At 50.3% G+C, this 22,039-nt stretch overlaps 1 protein-coding gene across 2 annotated transcripts in view; it reads right to left on the bottom strand.

Annotated features, from left to right (window-relative positions):
- PODXL (podocalyxin like) overlaps positions 1-22,039 on the bottom strand; it is a 44,768-nt gene that overhangs the window by 5,859 nt on the left and 16,870 nt on the right. The window contains exons 2-5 of one of the 2 annotated variants that reach the window (XM_084786179.1): positions 19,407-19,517; positions 3,552-4,175; positions 1,873-2,081; positions 1,553-1,624 (exon numbers count right to left, since the gene is read on the bottom strand). In XM_084786179.1, coding sequence (XP_084642305.1) covers positions 1,553-1,624; positions 1,873-2,081; positions 3,552-4,175; positions 19,407-19,517 — 1,016 coding nt within the window. The remainder of the gene's footprint in view (positions 1-1,552; positions 1,625-1,872; positions 2,082-3,551; positions 4,176-19,406; positions 19,518-22,039) is intronic. The other variant, XM_084786178.1, reaches the window with a different exon arrangement.

Raw genomic sequence — 22,039 nt, 5'->3', positions numbered from 1 at the left:
GCTTAGGCTTGTACGGCCACCCCACCCCCTGCCCCCCAATCTTTTCCTCACTTCACTGGTGCTATTCCTAGATTGCCAGGAATCGAGCTTTGTTTGTTTTTTTCTCCTGGCTAGCCCCTATCCTCCCTCTCTCTCTACCTTGTTCCAAGTTCTTTTCCCCATTCCTCAGCCTACACATCCTGTCTGCATGTCTTACCACCTCCCCCAGGCCCCCCTTTCTCCCCTGCAAGACCCCCCAAGTAGCTGTATTATTAAGGTGTCTCTGCTGGGAGTGAATAAAACTGTATAGAACTCCACCACTGCCAGGGGAGAGAGGCAATGCAGGGATCTAACCCTGCCGTTCTCCAGCCTCTGGTGCCCATTTTAAAGACCTCAGGTGGGAAGGACCACACAGCTCTTCAAGACAGTAAGTACCCTCAAATCAGTGTCCCTGATCCCATGCACAGGTTAAGGCTGTGGCCAGGAACAGGTTGAGCGGGAAAGTAAAGCACACTGTATGGGGATCCTAGGGAGGTCCACAGGGTTGCTTACACAGACCGAAGCCTACAGAACACAGAAACATGGCTCCGGGGCTGATGGTGAGGTGTAAGCTATGGGCTTTTACTCAGTACTGCCAGTTCAGGGCTGATGAAAAACGTGAACTTGTGACCCCAGCATTTTTTAGGTCTCCCACGTGCCACCCCTACCCTTCCCACATGGATCTTCCTCAGGCCACCTGCGGGAGAAGGTGCAGCACTTTCCGCTTTCCTCTTCTAGAGAAGGGAAGAAATGCCTCCCACAAACAGTACACAGCCTATGGGCTTTATTTAACCATCTCAGGAGCAGTTTCAATGCTATTTCTGCCTTCCTGCCAAAGCTCAATCCCAGAGCAACACTGCTTCCTCCAGACCCCTGGCGGCCAAATGCATGCTTCGTAGCTCACTCAGTAAGTGTCAGCAAAACAGAACCTTTTCAAGAAAACCATAGACAGAGCCAGAGGGCCCCCACCTAGGGAGAAACCAAGCCCTCTTGAGTCCTCCTTGCTCCCAGAAGAGGCTGCAAGAATAGGCACTGGCCAGTAGAGGGCAGCAACAAGCCAGCCACCACCTGTACCCAGGAGCTCAGTGGCTCCACACAGTGTAGCCCACCCACTTTCAGGACAGAGGGCACCTCAACTCTTTTGTGAGGTACTGGGGATTAAACTGAAGGCCTTGCTCATGGCAGTCAAAAGCTTTATCTCTAGCACTCTTGTTACTTTTAAAAAGAAAATCTCACTAAATTGTTGGGATGGCCTCAAATACACTATGTAGCCAGGGCCGACTTTGACTTCATTCCTGCCTTTGCCTCCAAAATAGCTGGAATTGTAAGACAGAACCACAAGGTCCAAGCAAAACCTAGCAACACCACATACATCTAGAGCCACAAGACCTGCAACCAGACCACCCGCAGCAGTGAAAGCTGAGGGGACTGTGCAATGCTCTGGGTGCGGTCCCCTGCGCGCTGCCTGACTTAGAGACAGCTAGACCTCAGATGGGACAAAGGATGAAGCGGGGCTCAGGTGTGTGTTACTCACACAAAGGCTGGCTCTCGTGAGGTTCAAAATGAGGAGTTCCTCATCCGGCATTACAGCAGGATCACATTTTAGCTGAAAGAGGTCAGAAGATGGTTTAGGCATAAAGTCAGCTTGATCCCTGATTCTCCGTTTTGTGAGGGTAAGTGCCACAGAAGACGCACACACAGCCAGCTGCAGGCATGGCTGCCCAGCTGTTTCAGACATCTGGGAGGGGTGAGGAGGGGAAATGGACAACTTTTCCTTCAAAGTGTCCAGCCGGGGAGGCCTGAGTAGGTCAAAGGTAAAGGCCCCCCCCTGGAGTCCATCTTTGCTAGAATTACCTTGTAATGCCCAAATGTCCAGACGGGAGAGGGTGTGCTGGGGCCGTGCGGAGCCCCTGGAGTCAAATCAGAGCTGGAGTGGGTGAGCTGCTCAGTGGTAGCCATGATGGGTGACTCTGTAGGCTGTCGTGGTGTGGTTAAAGTCTGTGGAGGGACTCCTGGCACCTGGCTGGTAGTGGCCTGAGTCCCTGCAGTGGTGCCCGGTGGTGCTGAAACAGACAAAGCAAAGGCTGAGGAGACCAGCTTCACCTGCCAAGGAAGGACACTCTTTTCTGGCTCCGTAGTTCTCTATGTCAGCTGTCTCTATGGACAGCTTCCTCTGTGTGCAGAAAAAGAAGGGGCAGGAATAGGGAAGTGAGGTCCTGGGCCATGACAGAGAATAAGTCAGACCGGGATGACGTAAGAACTAGCAGAAGTCACAGGAATGATGCTACGGTTACCTCCCTGAGCCACGGGGAGTTAGCCACAGCTAACATTCACTGGGTGCTTCTTTGTGGGAGGGGCCATGCTTTGTGTTTCAAAGGCACTTGCTCCTTTAGGATGGTGTGTGCGGCTGCTACAGGGTGTAGCCCCTGTCTCCCAGTGCATAGGTGCATGCTCAGAAACACCTCGTCAGGACTTTAAGGCTCTTGAGGCAGCCATAGATTCTGACACTACGTACCTAGTTAAGACTGGTACTTGAAAAGTAAAGGGAAATAGAAATTAGTCTGGATGTGCTGGTGCACGCCTTTAATCCCAGCATCCGGGAGGCTAAGGCGGGCGGATCTCTGAGTTTGAAGCCAGGCTGATCTACATAGCAAGTTCCTTCCAGGCCAGCCAGTCTCAGAAAAGGCAGGCAGGGAGGGAGGGAGGAAGACAGAAAACAGCAGTGTGCACAACATACAAGTCCAGAAAGAACAAAAGCTTGCAGGAGCCAGCCCTCCTTTTCCACTATGTCGGTCCATGGGATCCAACTCAGGGCATCAGGCTTGGCAGCACGTGCTTGCTGACCAGCCGCGCACTGACCATTCCTTATCTGAAAGTGTATTTCTTATGGAGGGGTGCTATAACCCAAGCCTGAGAAGCACTGTTCTAGAGTTTTCTAACATCCTGCTGCCATAATCATGCTGGGCATAGATTCTCGCTTGGTTGAATCAGTTCACTGTTAGCCTCTGTCACAGCTAAAAAGGAGAATTCATGGCTAGGTCTGATGAAGGCAGAAGACACGCAGAATGTTTAAAACCCAAATACACTGCCTAGTGTCTGCCCCCCCTCCCCTGTCTCTCTCTCTGCATTTTTAATCTATGGAGCACATGTGTGCAGTGCCTGAGGTTGTCAGCTGATTACAGATGGTTGTTAGCTGCCACGTGGATGCTGAAAATTGAACCCGAGTCCTCTGTAGGAGCAACCAGTGCTCTTACCTACTGAGCCATCTCCCCAGACCCTTCTCATGTCTTAAGAAAAACAAAAGCAGCCTGGCATCACGGTGCACACATTTAATTCCAGCAGGAGCAGGCAGTCTCTAAGTTCAAGGCCAGCCTGGTCTACAGAGCCAGTTCCAGGACAGCCAGGGCTCCACAGAGAAACACTGTCTCGCAAAACCAAAAAAAAAAAAAAAAACCAAAATAGAAAGATGGAAGAAGGAAAGAGGAAAAGAGGAGGAAGGAAGACAAAAGCAAAAATGCGGAAGAGTGGCTTACTCTGTGTGGTAGGTCTGCTTGATGGGACAGAGATATTAGTGCTGGCCGGGGAGGCAGAGCTGCTGGGAACCGTGGTAGGGCTATGCTGTCCGCCAGGATGGCTCTCCGTGCTTTGTGAAGGAGTAGCCACAGACGGGCGAGGGCTTGCTGTGGCAGTCGGAGGAAGCGTTGTGGAGACAGATAGGCCCGTAGGCTGGGATGAGGCGTTACTGGACAGCTGGTTACTCCCCATAGTGGATGGTGGGGTTCTGGTAACACTGGCACTGCTGTTGCCTCCAGAGGACACTGACTGCCCACTGCTACTAGGGGGGACACTGGTACTAGGGAGGGCTGTTTTAGTCTTGTCATCCTGGGTGCTGTTGATAGTTGGAGTAGGGCCGCCACCACTTTGATTTTCCGTGGAGCCTGGGGCAGAAGATGTGGCAGAAGATGTGGGAGTAGGTGTTAGCGATTGGACTGGGTTTACTGAGTCTTTGTGTTGCGTAGTGTTTGGCTGTGCTGAAGAAAGTGTAGCTGCCGTGGTGGTGCCACCAACGGTAGGCTTTGTCGACGTGCTGATAGTGGTTGCTGCCGTCGGGTTTTGGACAGTAGTAGTTGTGCTGGTAGTTGAGTCAGTGTCCCCAGCTGTTGAAAAAGACAACACAGGTGTTAGCCAGAGTGTTTGTGGATTTCTCTAGCTCATCCCCAGATGCATTAACCCCGCCCCCCACCCATCTCTGGCATTTGCCTTGCTGAAGGCTGCATCCTTCATGGATCTACAGTTACACAGCCCCAAGTCTGCCATGTGTAGCCAGCAGGTGAATCTCTATGAGTTCCAGGGCAGCTTGGTCTACACAGTTCCAAGAAACTCCATCTCAACAAAAAAAAAAAGAAAAAATACGCAGCCAGGTGCGGTGGCGCATGCCTTTAATCCCAGCACTTGGGAGGCAGAGGCAGGTGGATCACTGTGAGTTCGAGGCCAGCAAAGTGAGTCCAGGATAGCCAGGGCTACACAGAGAAACCCTATCTCGAAAAAGCAAAAAAGCCAAAAGCCAAAAAAAAAAAAAAAAACAAAGAAAGAAAGAAAATAAAATTACCCTAGGTCAAATGAGACATAAGTTCAGAAGCCAAAATAAGGCCTTTAATCATATTTACATGTAAGGGGAAAAAAGCCATTGCAGAGTGAGAAACCCACACTTCTTTTCACCTTTTCCCCAGCCTTCTCCATCCCTTTCCTTTTTCCCTCTCCACCCCCTAACACCATAAGAGAGAAGAAAAAAAAAAAAAAAAAAAAAAGAAGAAGAAGAAGAAGAAGAAGAAGAAGAAAGGAAAGAAATCCCTGAATACTAAATCAGGGGTGGGAAAGGGGCGATGTGAGCATTTGACTACTTCCTGCTGACTAGGGACAGCGAGTAAGTTCCCTAGGGCAAGTTTAATCCTCACTGTCAAGATACCCAATTTCTTCTTTGCACAGGACTACTTAACAAACTAAGACCAACCACCTGTCTCTTGGGGGCTCTGAGAGAAGTCCTCAGAAAAGTCCCCAGAATTCCAAATGTCACATGGTCACAGAAACCATCTGCGGCTGGCAAAAATCACACCTCTGCTCGAGCATGAGGCAAGCCGCAGTCAGCTGCTGTGAAGCAGCCCCTTATCCCCACACCTGGGACTAAAACATAAACATAGCCTTAACAATATTTCTGTGTTTTTAAAGAAACCAAAAGTCCAAAATTCTCTCTACAGCTCTGCTGTTACCTCCCTCCCGCCTCCCCCCAACTCCCAGATGCCTGGCCTTTCAAAACATTACAGCAAGTCCTAACAAGAGCCACAGAGCCTTTCCAGGGTTGGAACATCCTAGGAGGAAAAATGGATGACGGACTGTGAAAGACCCCACTTCTAAATGTTGTTTAGTCAAGGCTTGCTATTTTGTAAATGATTCTATTTTGTAAGGCTTGTACAATGGTTAAGGGAGGTCACCTGAAAGGCTCAGTCAGACTGGAAAAATACCACCATGTCACAAGGCTCGCAGACGTCACAAGGTTCATGGTCACCCACCATTTCACAAGGTCTGCACAAGCGGTTCTGGCCAAGTTATTGAAAAAACAGGATGTATGGTCAGTGAATAGGCTAGCCTAAACATTTCCTGATTCCAAAGCCCTAACCAGAGCTAAATCTAGCCGCATTAAGTTAGCCAATCAAGACCCTGTAACTATGCTTCTCGCTTCTGTAACCCCCGCTTCCTGCTTCTCACCCTATAAAAGGGTCTCCTCCCCTTCACTCGGCGCGCCAGTCATCCGATAGACTGTGTCGCCCGGGTACCCGTGTAATCAATAAAGCCTCTTGCGTTTGCAACCGGACTTTTGGTTTCGCTGGTTCTTGGGGAGGGTCTCCCTGACGAAGGACACTCCGTGAGGAGGGTCTTTCATTTGGGGGCTCGTCCGGGATAGAGACCCCCGCCCAGGGACCACCGACCCAAAATCGGGAGGTAAGTTCTCTGCTGCTGGCATTGTGGGTATTGTGTGTCTTGTTTGTCTCCTGGTTGTCCTCCATCTCTGTGCTACTCTGAGACTCAATTGGGTCATTAGTATCTGGTGGAGGCTAGAAGGAGTTGACGAACTCGGACTTCTCCTCCACACCCCTGGGAGACGTCCCATGGGGGTATCCGGGGTCCTTAGGACCCATCTGAGAGGACGATCCGACTCGGCTTGGTTGGGGCTTCGCCCCTGGTCAACGGATACGCTCCTCGTCTGGGAGACGGGGAAACCGGAACCCCAACGCAGTCTCCAATTGGTTTACTTTCATTTTGGTGCCGGCACCGCGCAGCGCGATCTATCTCTTTTGGTTTGTTGTTAATCTTTCTTGTCACTCTGTGTACACTCCCTTTCTCTGCAGACATGGGCCAGACAGTTACCACCCCGCTGACCTTAACCCTTAAACATTTCAGGGAAGTCCGGACCATCGCACACAACCAATCTGTGGAGGTCCGTAAGGACCGATGGCAAACGTTCTGTGCCTCCGAATGGCCAACCTTCAATGTTAACTGGCCACCGGAGGGCTCTTTTAACCTGACTCTCATTTTACAGGTTAAGGCAAAGGTGATGGACCCAGGCCCTCATGGCCACCCTGACCAAGTCCCATACATCATTACTTGGGAGACTCTGGTCCGCGACCCACCCCCTTGGGTTAAGCCTTTCCTTTCCTCGCCACCTAACCACTCCCTCCACCTTACCAGGGCCCTCAGCCCCCGGCGGGTGCTGCACCTCCCGCCGCTCCGGAGGCACCTCCCCAATCCCAAGCAGCAACTTCCTCCCCTGTGGCGGGCCGCTTGCGGGAACCGCCGGGAACAAACCCCGGACGCCACCTCCCAGGCTTTTCCCTTGCGAGCAGGCAATGGAGGACAAATTCAATATTGGCCTTTCTCTGCCTCAGACCTCTACAACTGGAAAAATAATAACCCTCCTTTTTCTAAGGATCCCACTAGACTTACTTCCTTGATCGAGTCTATTTTAGTGACTCACCAGCCTACCTGGGACGACTGCCAGCAACTCCTGCAGACGCTCCTGACCACCGAGAAATACCAGCGAGTCATTCAAGAGGCACAGAAAAATGTCCCAGGAGAGAACGGGCGGCCAACCCAGCTGCTCAACGAGATTAATAGCGCTTTTCCCTTAAAACGCCCTAAATGGGACTTCAATACGCAGGAGAATACTGGCTGAGACTCACGGGACCCGCCCTGATCTAACCGACCAGCCCCTCCGGAATGCTGACTGCACCTGGTTTACGGACGGCAGCAGTTTCCTGGAAAATGGAGAACGGCGAGCAGGAGCCGCCGTAACAACCACCAAGGATGTAATTTGGTCCAGCCCTCTCCCCCCGGGGACATCAGCCCAGCGTGCCGAGCTGATAGCTCTGACCAAAGCACTGTAGCTGGCCAGCGGTAAACGCCTCAACGTATACACCGACAGCAGGTATGCCTTTGCCACAGCCCATATCCATGAAAAAATTTACCGGAGGAGGGGCCTACTGACCTCGGAGGGCAAAGAAATTAAAAATAAGACTGAGATACTGGCCCTGCTAAAAGCCCTACACTTGCCCCGTGAACTCAGCATCATACACTGCCCCGGGCACCAGAAAGGAACTTCCCTGGAGGCAGAGGAAAACAGGATGGCCGATAAAGCCGCTCGCTTGGCAGCACTCTCCGGGAAAAGGGCTCTGCTTAGAAAAAGTGCCCCACTCCCATCAGGCCCTATGCAACAAAACCCTCACGATCTATCCCGGCAAATATTGGCTCACCGGGCCTACTGGGACTCAATGGGCCTGCAACTCGGGACTAACCCCCTATGTGTCAGCCACAGTGCTTACCCAAACCAGTGACTTCTGTGTTCTGGTCGAAGTCTGGCCCAGGGTTACCTTCCATCACCCTAGTTATATATACTCTCATTATAAAGGAATGACCAGACATCCCAGAGAACCTGTCTCCCTCACCCTAGCCTTATTGTTAGGCAGTCTCACCGTGGGAGGAATAGCTGCAGGAATAAGAACAGGAGCCACTGCCCTAGCTGAAACATACCAGTTCAGACAGCTCCAGCAGGCCATGCACACCGATCTTGTGACATTAGAAGAATCTATATCGGCCCTAGAAAAATCATTAACCTCACTCTCTGAGGTGGTCCTCCAGAACAGGAGAGGACTGGACATTCTGTTCCTTCAAGAAGGTGGACTCTGTGCAGCTCTGAAAGAGGAATGTTGTTTCTATGCGGATCATACTGGGCTAGTCAGAGATAGTATGAGCAAATTAAGAAAAAGACTAAAGCAGAGACAGCGTCTCTTTGAGTCAGGCCAGTCATGGTACGAGAGATGGTTTAATGGGTCCCCCTGGTTTACCACCCTAATCTCCTCCCTGCTAGGACCAATCATTATTATACTCTTGATTCTCCTATTTGGACCCTGCATCCTCAACAGATTGGTCCAATTCATGAAAGATAGGTTATCCATAATCCAAGCGATGGTCCTCACCCAACAATACCATCGCCTGAAGCAGGAAATGGAAACTGAAATAGAATGAAAGATTCCATTCTAGTTCATAGAAAAAGAGGGGAATGAAAGACCCCACTTCTAAATGTTGTTTAGTCAAGGCTTGCTATTTTGTAAATGATTCTATTTTGTAAGGCTTGTACAATGGTTAAGGGAGGTCACCTGAAAGGCTCAGTCAGACTGGAAAAATACCACCATGTCACAAGGCTCGCAGACGTCACAAGGTTCATGGTCACCCACCATTTCACAAGGTCTGCACAAGCGGTTCTGGCCAAGTTATTGAAAAAACAGGATGTATGGTCAGTGAATAGGCTAGCCTAAACATTTCCTGATTCCAAAGCCCTAACCAGAGCTAAATCTAGCCGCATTAAGTTAGCCAATCAAGACCCTGTAACTATGCTTCTCGCTTCTGTAACCCCCGCTTCCTGCTTCTCACCCTATAAAAGGGTCTCCTCCCCTTCACTCGGCGCGCCAGTCATCCGATAGACTGTGTCGCCCGGGTACCCGTGTAATCAATAAAGCCTCTTGCGTTTGCAACCGGACTTTTGGTTTCGCTGGTTCTTGGGGAGGGTCTCCCTGACGAAGGACACTCCGTGAGGAGGGTCTTTCAACTGCACTTACACAAATGCTCCCAAGGACCCACTGTGGACTGTGCTGAGAAAAAGCAGTGTGTTTGGGCTGTTCAGCTTGGCGGCTTAGCCTGAGTGGGGAAAGGGTCGAGGAAGAAAGGCTTTTACTGGTTTAAAAGAATACGTATGAGGGCACTGTGACATGACAGTGCCTGTGATGACCTATGTTGAACAAGCCCCTAAGCCTACAACCCCAGGGAGGTGACATGAAGCTGGGACAACTGACTGACAGGCTCTGGTAACTTCAGGAAGAATGAGCAAGGAGAGGAAGTGGCGAGGGGGAGGGGCAGGGGGAGGAACAGGACAGGCAGCTGGCCTGGTTTCTTCTCTCTTGCCCTGATAAGACACCTCAACCAAAAGCGACTCTGGGGATATAAAAGGGGTTTTATTATGGATATGAAAGGGGTCCTGGTCTGTTATACCAGGAAGCGAAAGTCTACTCTTAAAGCATTGCATCCAGTCACAAGCAAAGAGAGCAAATGCATACACTAGTTCTTGCCCGCTTGCTTGCTTGCTTGCTTGCTCACCTAGTTGTCTGCTCTTTAGACTGCTTAGGACCCCTGCCGGGTGAATGGCACATTCCACAGTGGGCCAGGTCTTCCTGCGGCAATTAACAATCAAGAGACTCTCCCACAGGCACGCCCACCAGGCCAACGCGCTCTAGATAACTAAGATCCTCATGAGCACTCTCCTCCCAGAGGACTCTAGGTGTGTTGTCATGTTGACAGTTAAAACTGGCCCACACAATCCAGTTCTTGTCAACCTGACACTGAAACTCATCATTTTAAACCATTTAACAGCAGCCCTGCATTGACCATTAAGCTAAAAAGAATTCTATGTGAAACAAGTATCTCTAACAGAGAAAACAGGGGACGGGGACCAAGGGCCGACATGGATGTGCATGTGGAACTCAGAAAGTGGGCATGGGGCAGCTGAGAACCGCAGGCCTTACAGAGAGCGAGCTGTCCAAACCAAACAGCTCTGAGAACAGAACAAGGCTCTCTTAAAAGTATGACCTAGCCAGGCACGGTGATGCACGCCTCTAATCCCAGCACTTGGGAGGCAAGGCAGGTGAATTTCTGTGAGTTCCAGGACAGCCTGGTCTACATACTCCCAGGCCAGACAGAGCTTCATAATGAGTCCCCATCTCAATAAAATAAATAAATAAATAAATAATAAAAAGGGGGAAAATATATATGTATATATCCCAGGTCAAATAAGACAAAAGTTCAGACGTCAAAATAAGGCCTTTAATCTTATTTTGTGTAAGGAAAAAAGCCATTGCACAGGGTGAGAAACACAAGCTTTCACCATTGTAGAAATGTGATCTGAAAGGAGAAAGCCTACAAGTGGGAAAGGTATGGTGTCTGACAGTTGCCAAGAGGAACCCGCTGGTCGCCGGAGGCAGAGACATGACACTAGAGACAAGCAGAGGTTGGATTCGGCACTGGACGTTGATGGGGCCAGGGTGGCCATGAGGAGAAGGCGGAAGGGCACTAACTAAGGGTGTTGGCAATTCCTGGTTTTCTCCTTAGGCAGTAGAGAGGCTGTGCCGGGGAAAGAAAGGGCTGCCATGGCCAGCCTACATTGCAGCCTGCCCAGTATTCCCTGGATGCACGCGCATGTGATGTCAAGCACAGGACGCACATCTAGCTGGGGAGGGGGTGAAGAAACAATGGCAGCAGCAGTAGACTGTGGTCAGGCAAATAGCCCTGCAAGGTGATCCTGGTGGGCATCCAGTGCCCCACTGGGCTGGGCAGGGCATCTTAAACCACAGCCCGAGGAGGGAGGGTGTTTCCCCACAAAGATCCCATTCTCTCTCACATATATTTTCCTCTTGAGAAGCAGAAGGCAGTACCAGGTGTGGCACCATCAAGCCTTGTGGGAGACAAAGGCAGTCACTCCTCTTCTTGTTTTCTGGGACAAGGTCTCTGGCTTGGCACTCACCGGCTAGGCTAGGCTGACCACTGTGCTGAGAGGTGGGATGAACAGGTGGGTTGTTCATCCTGTCCCAGTCCTGAGTTACAAGCAAGCTTGTGGGGACTGAACTCAGTTCCTCATGACTGCATGGACAGCTTTAGCCGCTAAAACACATCTTCCTAGCCCCGTAGGTGCTACACTTTCACTGAGGAATTTCCCAACTGATAGCATCATTCATTCCCTCTTGTCACCTTGATGTCAGCATTAGTGGAATTTAAGAGATACAGTCTGACAGTGGCTCTAGTGATTTGAGTAAGAATGGCTCCCACGGGGCTGGAGAGATGGCTCAGAGGTTAAACACACAGCCTGTTCTGCTGGAGGTCATGAGTTCAATTCCCAGAAACCACCACATGGTGGCTCACAGCCATCTGTAATGTGATCTGATGCCCTCTTCTGGCCCACAGGTTTATGTGCAGGCAGAGGCACTGTATACATAATAATAAATAAATAAATCTTTGAGGGGGAAAAAAATAAAAGAATGGCACCCATAGGCTATTATAGCTGAGTGCTTAGTCATCCAGGAGTGTGCCACTATTTGAGAAGGTGTGTCACTGGGGGAGTGGGCTTTGAAGTTTCAAAAAGCACATGCCCGCCCGGTCCTGTCTCTGTCTCTCTCTCTTAATCTCTGCTTTCAGGTCAGGATACAGTTCTCAGCTACTGATCTGGCACCATGTCTGCAGGCCACCCAAGCCACTGTGCTCTATGCCATGACAACAGTGGACTAACCGCTGAAACTATAAGCAAGCCCTCAATTAAATACTTTCTTTTTATAAGAGTTGTCATGGTCAGCCGGGTGTTGGTGACACAGTCCTTTAATCCCAGCACTCGGGAGGTAGAGGCAGCTGGAGCTCTGCGTTCGAGGCCAGCCTGGCTTACATAATGAGTTCCAGGACAGCCATGGCTACACAGAGAAACTCTGTCTTTAAAAACAAAAAACAAAAAAACAAGCTCGGTGCGGTGGCGTATGCCTGTAATCCCAGCACTCTGGGAGGCAGAGGCAGGCGGATCTCTATGAATTTGAGGCCAGCCTGGTCTACCAAGTGAGTCCAGGATAGCAAAGGCTACACAAAGAAACCCTGTCTCTAAAAACCAAAACCAAAACCAAAAAGAGTTGCAACGGTCACGGTATCTCCTTCACAATGCTCATGGGTAAGGACTTGAATGTATCCTTCTGGGATAGCTACCTCCGACTCTATCCCCCCAAACCTGTGACAGCTTGTTTAAGCCTGGCGTGGTGGCGTACGCCTATAAACCCAGCACTCAGGAGGCAGAGGCAGGTGGATCGCTGTGAGTTCGAGGCCAGCCTGGTCTACAAAGCAAGTCCAGGACAGCCAAGGCTACAGAGAAACCCTGTCTCAAAAAACAAAACAAAACAAAACAAATCAACTTCCCACAACCTGGAATCCTCTAAGAAAGCCTCAATTGAAAGGTTGGCCTATAGGCGTGTCTGTGCAATATTGTCTTGACTATAAATGTAGGGGGATTCAGCCTATTGTGGGCAGCATCATTCCCTATACAGTGAGTCCCAAGCTATGTAAGACAGGAGAAAGCTGGATGAAGCGAGCATTGTCAAGTCCTCCCGAGGTAACCTGGGAAGGCCACTGGGCCGCCACCAGCGAGCACCATCTTACACCGCTGACTCCATGAGTCCTGGAAACCAGATTCATTTCTGAGAACTGTGGTCTCTGGGGAGACTGGGCAGGGCAGGGAAGCCCTCGGGTGCCATCCATCCTCCTCCTGATTTATTATTTAGTGGCATGGGGAGTTGATGGCAATGAGCACATCGTAGAGCTCTGTGACCCTGACTTTGCTTACAGCAAGCATGCTCTGTGCCTGTTGCGGCTCTGAGGAAGGCAGCTGAGGCCCCAGTGGCTGCTGCTACTGGAAGCATGGATGCGGGGAGCACGCACGCACGCACGCACGCACGCACGCAGAAGGTTGTGCTTTAGCCATCCAATCATGAACCCATGGAACAGCCAGGAGATGATGGAGAAAGAATTGACACACAGGGGCCTTGGAGACAGAAGGGCAGCCACATCCCACTAGTGCAGCCATGGCCTCATCCCTCAGTATCCATGCAGGCTGACTTCTCTCTCCCTTCCCACTCCTTTTCAAACCACTGGCTTTAACCCTTCAAATGCTGCCTGGGAAGCTGTTCACATGTTCACTGCAGTATAAGCCTCAAAAAACGCAAACAACAACAGCAGGATATGAGACACCCTAGGCACAGCCTTGGCCAGGGGAAGAATTTTCTCCTTCAGCTCTCCGCCAGTCTCTCCCGTAACAGGCTGTGATCCTGTAGCAATCCACCCTTTGGGGGTATCAGCATGATATTATCCCTGGGCTTGGACTTAGGGAAAGCCACCATGTGGTGGGCGGGGCTAAGCAGGCTGAGGATGGGCCCACACTGCCATCACCCTGGTCTTCCTTTAGGACCGAGTTTTTTTAAAAAATTCTTTTTTTTAAAATTTTGTAGTTCTGTGGATGGAATCCAGGGCCAGCTATTTGACCGTAAAAACTGAGGGGGGAGGGGAGGGGAGAATGAACTAATAATGTTGAAAATAAAAACCAATGAAGTTCGAAACTTAACTACAACAGCAACACTAAACAAACACATAAAATAGTTGTTTTGATGGGGGTGTCTCACTGTGTAGCCTCAGCTAGCCTCAAACTTAGCATCGTGTTCCTGCCTTACCCTCCTAAGTAACTGGGAGTCCCAGTGGACAACACCAAGCCTAACGAGAAAAAGATAACTAAAAAGTAATGATGCTGCTACAAGGACTCTCAGGAACTAAGCCTAGCTAACATTTAGGGAGAGGAATATACACTGGGAAAGCCACACCCCCATCCACAGTTTCCTGAGTGGGGCTTAATCAGAACATCAGAGAAGGTCCCCTCCCCTGCCCCACAATGCCAGCAAGGGCTTTAACAATGGAATACGCTGGGTAAGTTTTTAAAAAGGCAGACTTCTGGGAGCAGGAAAAACAAACAAAACAAAAACCTCAAAAAGCAAAACACTACAGGCTAGAGAGATGGCTCAGCAGATTAGAGTACTTGCTGCTCTTGTGGGGGACCTGGGTTCAATTCCGAGGACCACATGGCGGCTACATCCGTAACTCTAGTTCCAGGGCATCCTATGATCTATTCGGCCTCTGTGGGTAGCGGGCATGCATGCACACGACACACACGCACGCATGCACGCAAAACATTATATATATTCAGGGAGACAAACAGGCATTTCTGGAGCACATCCCAGCCTCTAATGAGCAAAGGTATCCAAAGCAACAACAGAATTTAAACCCAGCCCTGCTGGACCAACACAACTTGCACACTACAGACATAGCAGGAAAATAGCTCTGATGCTGCCTAGTTGCATGCATTTCTGCCTGTGGATCTGCCTCCCCAGGACATCTGCGCTGTGGCGGCTCTTCTCTGTGCGGCCTCCTCCTCGCTCCCTCCCTCCCTCCCTCCCTCCTTCCTTTCCCTCCCTCCCTCCCTCCCTCCCTCCCTCATCTTTATCCCTCGGCACTACTGCAGAGCATTTCACCACGGTATTTTCTTCATTCAGCATCGTTCACTGTGCTCTGTGTGGACCACCAGCCTCCTGAGAACAGTTTCTAGGAACATTTGTGTGTAAGTTTTTATGTGGGCTGTATGGCTGCATTTCTCTAAGAATAGAAATGCCAAGATGTATGGAAACACTATATGTAGCATCTATTTTCCAAACTATTTTCCAAAGTGGCCGCCCAATCTTATATAAACAGGAGCTTTTCATGGAACTTTATTTTTCTGTGTCCTCACTGGGTTCATCGGCCTTTGTCACGACAGCAACCTCAACACTGACGGAGTGAGTGGTATCTCAGTGACTTTACCTAACGATTAACCAAACCCAGGCTGCCTAAAATGACAGTACTACATGACCAAGTGAGATTTCTCACGGACAGCGCAGAATTTAAAAACAAGACAAAACAGAAAGCACCATGGTAACAACACAAAAGCCTATGATCATCATAGTCCCAACTTATTTTTGACAATCTTTTTTATTTTTAATTACACACACATGTTTGCAAGTATACACACATGCAGGCGCAGGTGCCTGGGGTCCAAACAGGATATGGATTCCCTGGAGCTGGCTCTGTGAGCTGCCTGATGTGGGCTCTGTGAGGAGCTGCCTGGTGTGGGCTCTGTGAGGAGCTGCCTGATGTGGGCTCTGTGAGGAGCTGCCTGATATGGACTCTGTGAGGAGCTGCCTGGTGTGGGCTGGGCCCTGCACTCAGAACCTCTGAAGCAGGTGCTCTTAACCCCCAGCCCCCTCTTATTCCCAATTAAAACAGGAAGAGGAGGAGGGGGAGGGGGAGGGGGAGGAGGAGAGGGGGGTATCAGTATTCAAGTAAACTAAGAATGGAAGAAAATTTCCCTTACTTAATACATGTGTCTCCAGGTAAGCATGTGGCATGCAGAAACTGGGGGCGACCGGCTGGGTGCTTTGGGGAAAACAAAGCTGTCTCTTCTCACCATGCTTACTGAATGCAAGACCCAGCAAACCCTTGGAGGGGAGAGGCACGGAAAACAGCAGTAAAAGCTGGCAGTGCGCACATGCCTGGAACCCCAACACTCAGTAGGCTGCGACAGGAGACCACTGGGCCTGGGCCAATAGTGGACCCCCACCCCTCTGTAAGAAAAAACTGCTAAAGATGTCTCAGCAGAAAATAAACTCATGCTTAATATCAGTCATTAGGCAAATCCAAATTAAAATGACAATGCACCATTACATATCTATTAGAATTGCTGAAAGTAAAGGTTAAAAGTGAACTCCATACACAGTAGAAATGCAAATTAGGTCAGCACTTTGGAAAACACGTTAGCCTTTTATTTTATTGTATTTTATTTCATTTTACTTTATTTTTTTGCACTATCAACAACTGAACCCAGGGTATTCTAGGGAAGGGCTCCTCCACTGGGGCTATTTCCACAGATATTTTTTCCTTTCTTTACACTTTCATTACCTGTGTCCCTGAGAGGGCAAGTGCTTGTGTGTACCACACAGCACATGTGGGGGTCAGAGGACAACTTTCAGAATCTGAGCTCTCCTACATGTTGGTTCTGGGAATTGAACTCGGTTCTTCAGGCTTGGCAGCAAGCACCTTTACCCACTCACTAAGCCATCTCAATGACCCAGCCCTTGATTTTTTTGAGACAGTGTCTCAATATAGTCCAGGCTATCCTTAACCCTATAACACTCCTTTCTGTGTGCTGTGTTGTTGTTGTTGTTGTTGTTTTTTCTTAATGAAAGAAGCCAAAAGCTAAATAATGTTTGAATCCTTATGATATAATGAAAAAGGCTAAGCTGTGGGGCTGGAAAACAGCTGGGTGGCTACGGTGGCTGCATAAGAGGGGAGCGTCCATGGAGCGTTATTTGGGGCAATTGGGGCACTAGAGTAATAGAGGTAAGCAGAACCAAGCATCTCAAAGAAGTGGCTTCCCTTGGTGCAATGTATGAAAAAGAAACTAAGTGGGATGCCGAGGCAATCCTAGGACCAATGAAGTCTATGAAAATAAAGTTTGCCATAGTCTAGGTACAACACACAGCCTTGCTGAAAGCTGTAGGCAACCACTCTGGGCAGTAAAAAGAGCCTGGCTGTAAATTATCTGCTCAGTTCTACTTTACAGCTAAAAATCAGGTTGAAATTCATCACCCATGCCCTTGGGTGAAACACACTTTTACTACTTAAAAACACCAAGTCCACAGCTCTCTATAGGTTTTAGTCAAAAAGCTACTGTTCACACGAATTGCAAACAAGCAAGAAAGGGTTGGAGAGAAAAGGCTACACAAATCCCTAAGTCCAGAGATGTCAGTATGAACCTGTGTCTTTACATCTTATTTGCTTATCCGCTGAACCATTTTGCCAGCTCCCGAGCTCGTTTTTTAATGTATGCACAGCTAGAAGGATGAATAAAAATGACTGTGCGTTTTCTTGCTCTACCCCGCGCAGAAGCTCCGGCAAAGCTACGGCTCAGCATAACAACGCGGGTCCACACTGTGTCTACCGTCCCCCCAGAACCGTGCGGCACAGCCCCTCGGGAAATGGTCAGCACGTCTGCGGCTGACGGAGGGGAGCGCGAGCTGAGCCTGGCATGGCTCGTGGTGCGAGTCCCGTGAGAAAGAAAACAAGAAACAAGCAAAGAGCAAGTCCAAAAGACAGAAACCAGCAAACTAAGAGATCCGCCTGAAAGAGCCGACGTGGGCCATTTGAAAACAGCATCAACACATCAGAATGAATATCCACAATGCCATCTGATGGTGGGGGGGTGGGGGCTGTAAGCAAGCAAAGGATCCCAAAGAGTCCAGTTACCCTCTCCAAAAAGTCTGCGAAAGGAAACTCAATAAACAGAAAACAGACACAGGGCAGATGCTCTGCTTTTGACAATCTTCCCCCAAAGGCTTGTGTCGGACCCTTGGTCCCCAGATGAAGTCAGTCACCAGGTAACCACGGTGTGCCATGGAGGGGTTGTATCTTTGCCCTGTCTGGTCTCCTCTCTCCCCTTCTCTCCTCCCTGAGGCTCTGCCTCCTCACAGAGCCACGTGACCATGAACCCCTCGGAAACCGTGAACCAAAATAAACATCCCTACCTTCAAGCTGCATTTCTTACTTTGTCTCCACAGAAAGCCACTAGCACAAAATATTTCACAGAAAAAAAGAAAAGGCACACACAACCCCTCACCATCAAGACATGTCAGTAGCTAAGGAAACGCAAGAAAAAAAAAGGAAGGTTTGTCATTTCACACCCCCCCCCCCCCAATCAGCAAAACTTGTAACAGCAGACAAGTCGTAGCAGGAATATGGATTAAAGGGCAGAAGACAGATGCAAAGGGAAACAAAGCCACTTTGCCACCCGAGGCCACTGTCCACCACCTGTTCTGACCCATGTACAAAGGAATGTGGTGCAAAGACAGTCAAACCGATGACGCTGTTGCTGATGGGGTTAGTTCTAAGATTAAAGAGTCGCTCTCATTTTAAAAGCACATGAACTAGTGAAAACGGGTGCAAGCCCTTCACAAAACTTACAGTGTTATCAAGTAAGGCTACGAGCGCACTAATCTCTCAGCCTACAACTCTTGATTGCACCGCACGATGTCTCCCCTAGGGACTTTCAGAAACTCATCTATGGTTGCTTTATACTGGCCCCATAGAGGCAGGAAATACTTGTTTACCAACAGAGGTTGTAATCAGCTGCGATTGAATCCACACACCTGAATGCGGTAAACAAGAACACAGCTGAGTTATGTTTACATTTATAAGCATTAGTTCGCTTTTAAAAAAAAAAATCAGCCCAAAAGCTGGGCGGGGCCCCCCCGTAATCCCAGCACTCGGGAGGCAGATGGATCACTGTGAGTTCAAGGCCAGCCTGGTCTACAATGTGAGTCCAGGACAGCCAGGGCTACACAGAGAAACCCTGTCTCGAAAAACAAAAACAAACAAACAAACAAACAAAATCAGCCAAGAAGACTCTGTATTTGAAAGATGAGTGCAAGAGCAAGCACCCAGCATCAGCAGGCTGCAGCCCTAGGACTGAGGCTATGACCACTTAGGCTACACAGACAGACCACATCCCAAAGGCAAGCAGAAGCAACACCTGCTTGATTCTCAGATTCAAAGATTACCAAAATGTATCCTTAGCGATAGAAACTAGAAAATACAGCTTAACTTTACAGAGATTCCAATGCTGAATTTTGGATAATCACTGCCTATAGTGGGAAATAGAGACACCAAGGGTTTGGGTTTCTCACATTTGTTTTCAGGCTGCTCAACCGCGAGCCCGGCAACACCTGGGGGAGGGGGCGGGGCAGGGGAGGGGTTGGGGGCAGGGGCAGGGGAGGGGTTGGGGGCGGGGCAGGGGAGGGGTTGGGGGCGGGGCAGGGGAGGGGTTGGGGGCGGGGGCGGGAACATTGCCAAGCTCCCGCATGTGGTGTTCAGAGTCACAGTGCAGCTGGAAGCTCCCTAATGAGGGAGCTGGTGCACACAGCACGCAAGGCTGGGGTTTCTAGGTAGAGGCGGGAGGAGCCAGCTCAAGCAAGAACCCCCTTTATCACTGGTGACTGGTCTTCTACTGTCTCAAAGGGTCTTTAAGACATAAAGAAAGCTACACTGGTGCTGACGCGGGACCTGCCCTGTCCTGGATAGGAAACATCTCCATCTTCGACATGGCAAGGAAGAGGATGACAGGTACAGACCTGTGTGCGCTTGTAATTTTGGTATGGGGAGATTTGACACCTGGTAGCAGTTGAAACGCTCACATTCAGGGCTCTCCAGGGAGACCACTGATGACAACAGATGCCGTGGTGCTGAGAAAACAAAGAAGAGGAGAGGTTAGGGGAGGTCGGAAGGAAGGAATAAGAAGTTCCCTGGGTGGTGGTGGCGCACACCTTTAATCATTGCACTCAAGAGGCAGAGGCAGGCGGGTCTTTGAGTTTGAGGCCAGCCTGGTCTACAGCAGAGGCAGGCGGATCTCTGAGTTTGAGGCCAGCCTGGTCTACAGCAGAGGCAGGTGGATCTCTGAGTTTGAGGCCAGCCTGGTCTACAGAACAAGTTAGAGGACAGCCAGGGCTACACAGAGAAGCCCTGTCTGGGGAGGGTAGGGGAGGAAAGCAAAAGAAAGTCCTATCGAAAACCGCAAACAAGAACCAGCATCAAAACTCCAAGAGGGTTCTCAAAATTCCATTGGGCATCCCAGCCCTGAGAGAGTGTGACAATCCACCTGCCTCGGGTTGCCACTGACTGATGCTGTTGGTCCAAGGACCACAGGTTCAGAAACATTGTAAGACAAATAAGATGGGATTGCTGGGTAGCCTTCTGTGCCAAAGTAGAGCAGTGCCATGAATGTAAGACGAACCCAGTTAGCCAAACTGTCCTCTGGAACATGGAAGGGGAGGATCGCCAGCAAAGGGGAGAACAGGGAAAATGCGTCAGGTGGGGGGGCTGTGGCAGTGGACTGGTGAGGTGTGTGGGTGCGTGGTCGGCCCTCTAGAGCCACGAGGGGTTGGAGATGGCTCAGCGGTTAAGAACACTTGTCCTTGCAACGGACCTGGGTTCAGATCCCAGTACTCACACAGTGGCTCACGACCATAACTCCAGTTCCAATCTCCACAGACACCAGAAGTGCACATGGTGTTCATACATGCAGCATAAAATAAATCTAAAGAGAAAGCAAAGGGGGCAGACTTCCAATCCCAGGGATGACGCAACATGAAGAGCCGTGGGTCTGGGTGACTTGATGCATATAGACAGATCTGTGCAGGCTGCGTGCAAACGCTATACCATGTGGTGACTGACTCCACGGAGTGGGGGAAGGGAAGGGTCCTAGCACCACCAACACCCTTGCAGGCACCAAGGCAAACGAGTTGGAAACAGAGGGACATCTATCTGTAGCTAAAACATCAGCGTCCTACCCAGGGCTGGTTGTGAGATTCAAGGTGTGGAAGGGAAGGAGAAACGGCTGAAGGGAGCAGAGACGGAGAAGGGTCAGCAAGCAGGCCAGGCTGCTTCTCTGCTTATCCAAGAACTGAGAGAGAGGGGGGCGGGGAAAGGCGTTTGAGGTGGGATGGAGAACAAGGCATAAGGTGGCAGACAACAGGTGGGAGGAAAGACTCCATCAGCCTGGGGGAGCTGCTCCAGGAGGGTGGAGGATGGAGCAGGAGGGGACCCATTCAGCCTCCTGCCCAGGGAGAGGTGGGTGCTGCTTAAACCTTCCACAAGGACCAGCTTCCTCCTGTTCCCGGCTGCTCCCAGACCTGGGACTGACTCCACTATTAATAGCCGAAGAGGAAACTGGAAAAGAATGCCCCAGGAAGAGGGCGTGTGGAAGGCAGGCAGGCAGGCAGGAAGGCAGCGGGACTGGACTCCACCCGGACACCCGGACACTCGCCTGGCCTCTCCTTCCTTCTCAACCCCAACTCACTACTCCAAGCTGTCACCTGGAGAAATGAAAGCTCAGAGGACAGACACCAAGCCGGACCTGAGGCAGTCCTCCTTGGGTTGGTGGGATCAAAGAACACACAGAAATGGGGACACAGACCCCGACACACACACACACACACCGACACACACACACACACACACACACACACACACACACACACACACACACACACACACACACACACCGCTCTGCCTCTGACCCTGAGATCCAGGCCAATCTGTGAAGCAGGCGGCCGGTTTCTAAGGTCCCTCAGAATGTGAGCGGTTTCCTGGTGTGGTGCTGTGCGTAATTCACAGGTGAGTCAGCTTTTACTGGGACTACAGAAGGCTTGCTCTGGGCCTCCCTGGACACTCAGGCAAGGTTTCTAGGGCTGCCTGCTTCTATGCTCAAGTGACACGCACTCTGCGTCCCCCTCGCTTCCCAGAAGAAGCTGCTGGAAGGACCCAGCAGGAAGCAACTTGAGGCTCAGGCCACCGAGGTCTGTCTGAATCCTGCCCCTTTTCAGGACCATCTTTTCCAGCCCAACTTCCAGGCAGGTTCTGAGAGGTAGAAAACTGTTGGGGCAGAGTGCTCCCGTCTGGAAGAGTGAGGTCTGAAACCAGCAGCATCTGTGTGAATTCTGGAGGCTCTCCATCCCATGCGGCTCCCAGCAGCGGGTCATCATCTCAGCCTCAATCGCCACCTTCTCCTCTGAACCTCAAAGACAATCTTGGCTGGATGTGGGGCCCACCTGCACGTATCCCATCCTGTCTCAAGATCCTTAACATAATGATGTCCGCGAAAGCTCTTTGTCCAAATTAAGCAGGGATCACAGGCGCCATGGCTTGGGCTGGTGCGTCATTTGAGGGAAACGCTATCTACCAGTCTCTATCTGAAAAACCAGGGCCA

Source organism: Acomys minous (genome assembly GCF_964271855.1).
Source record: "Acomys minous genome assembly, chromosome: 6".
Lineage (NCBI taxonomy): Eukaryota > Metazoa > Chordata > Mammalia > Rodentia > Muridae > Acomys > Acomys minous.
The sequence above is the reverse complement of the archived record's forward strand: the minus strand, read 5'-3'. Positions and strand labels throughout refer to the sequence as shown.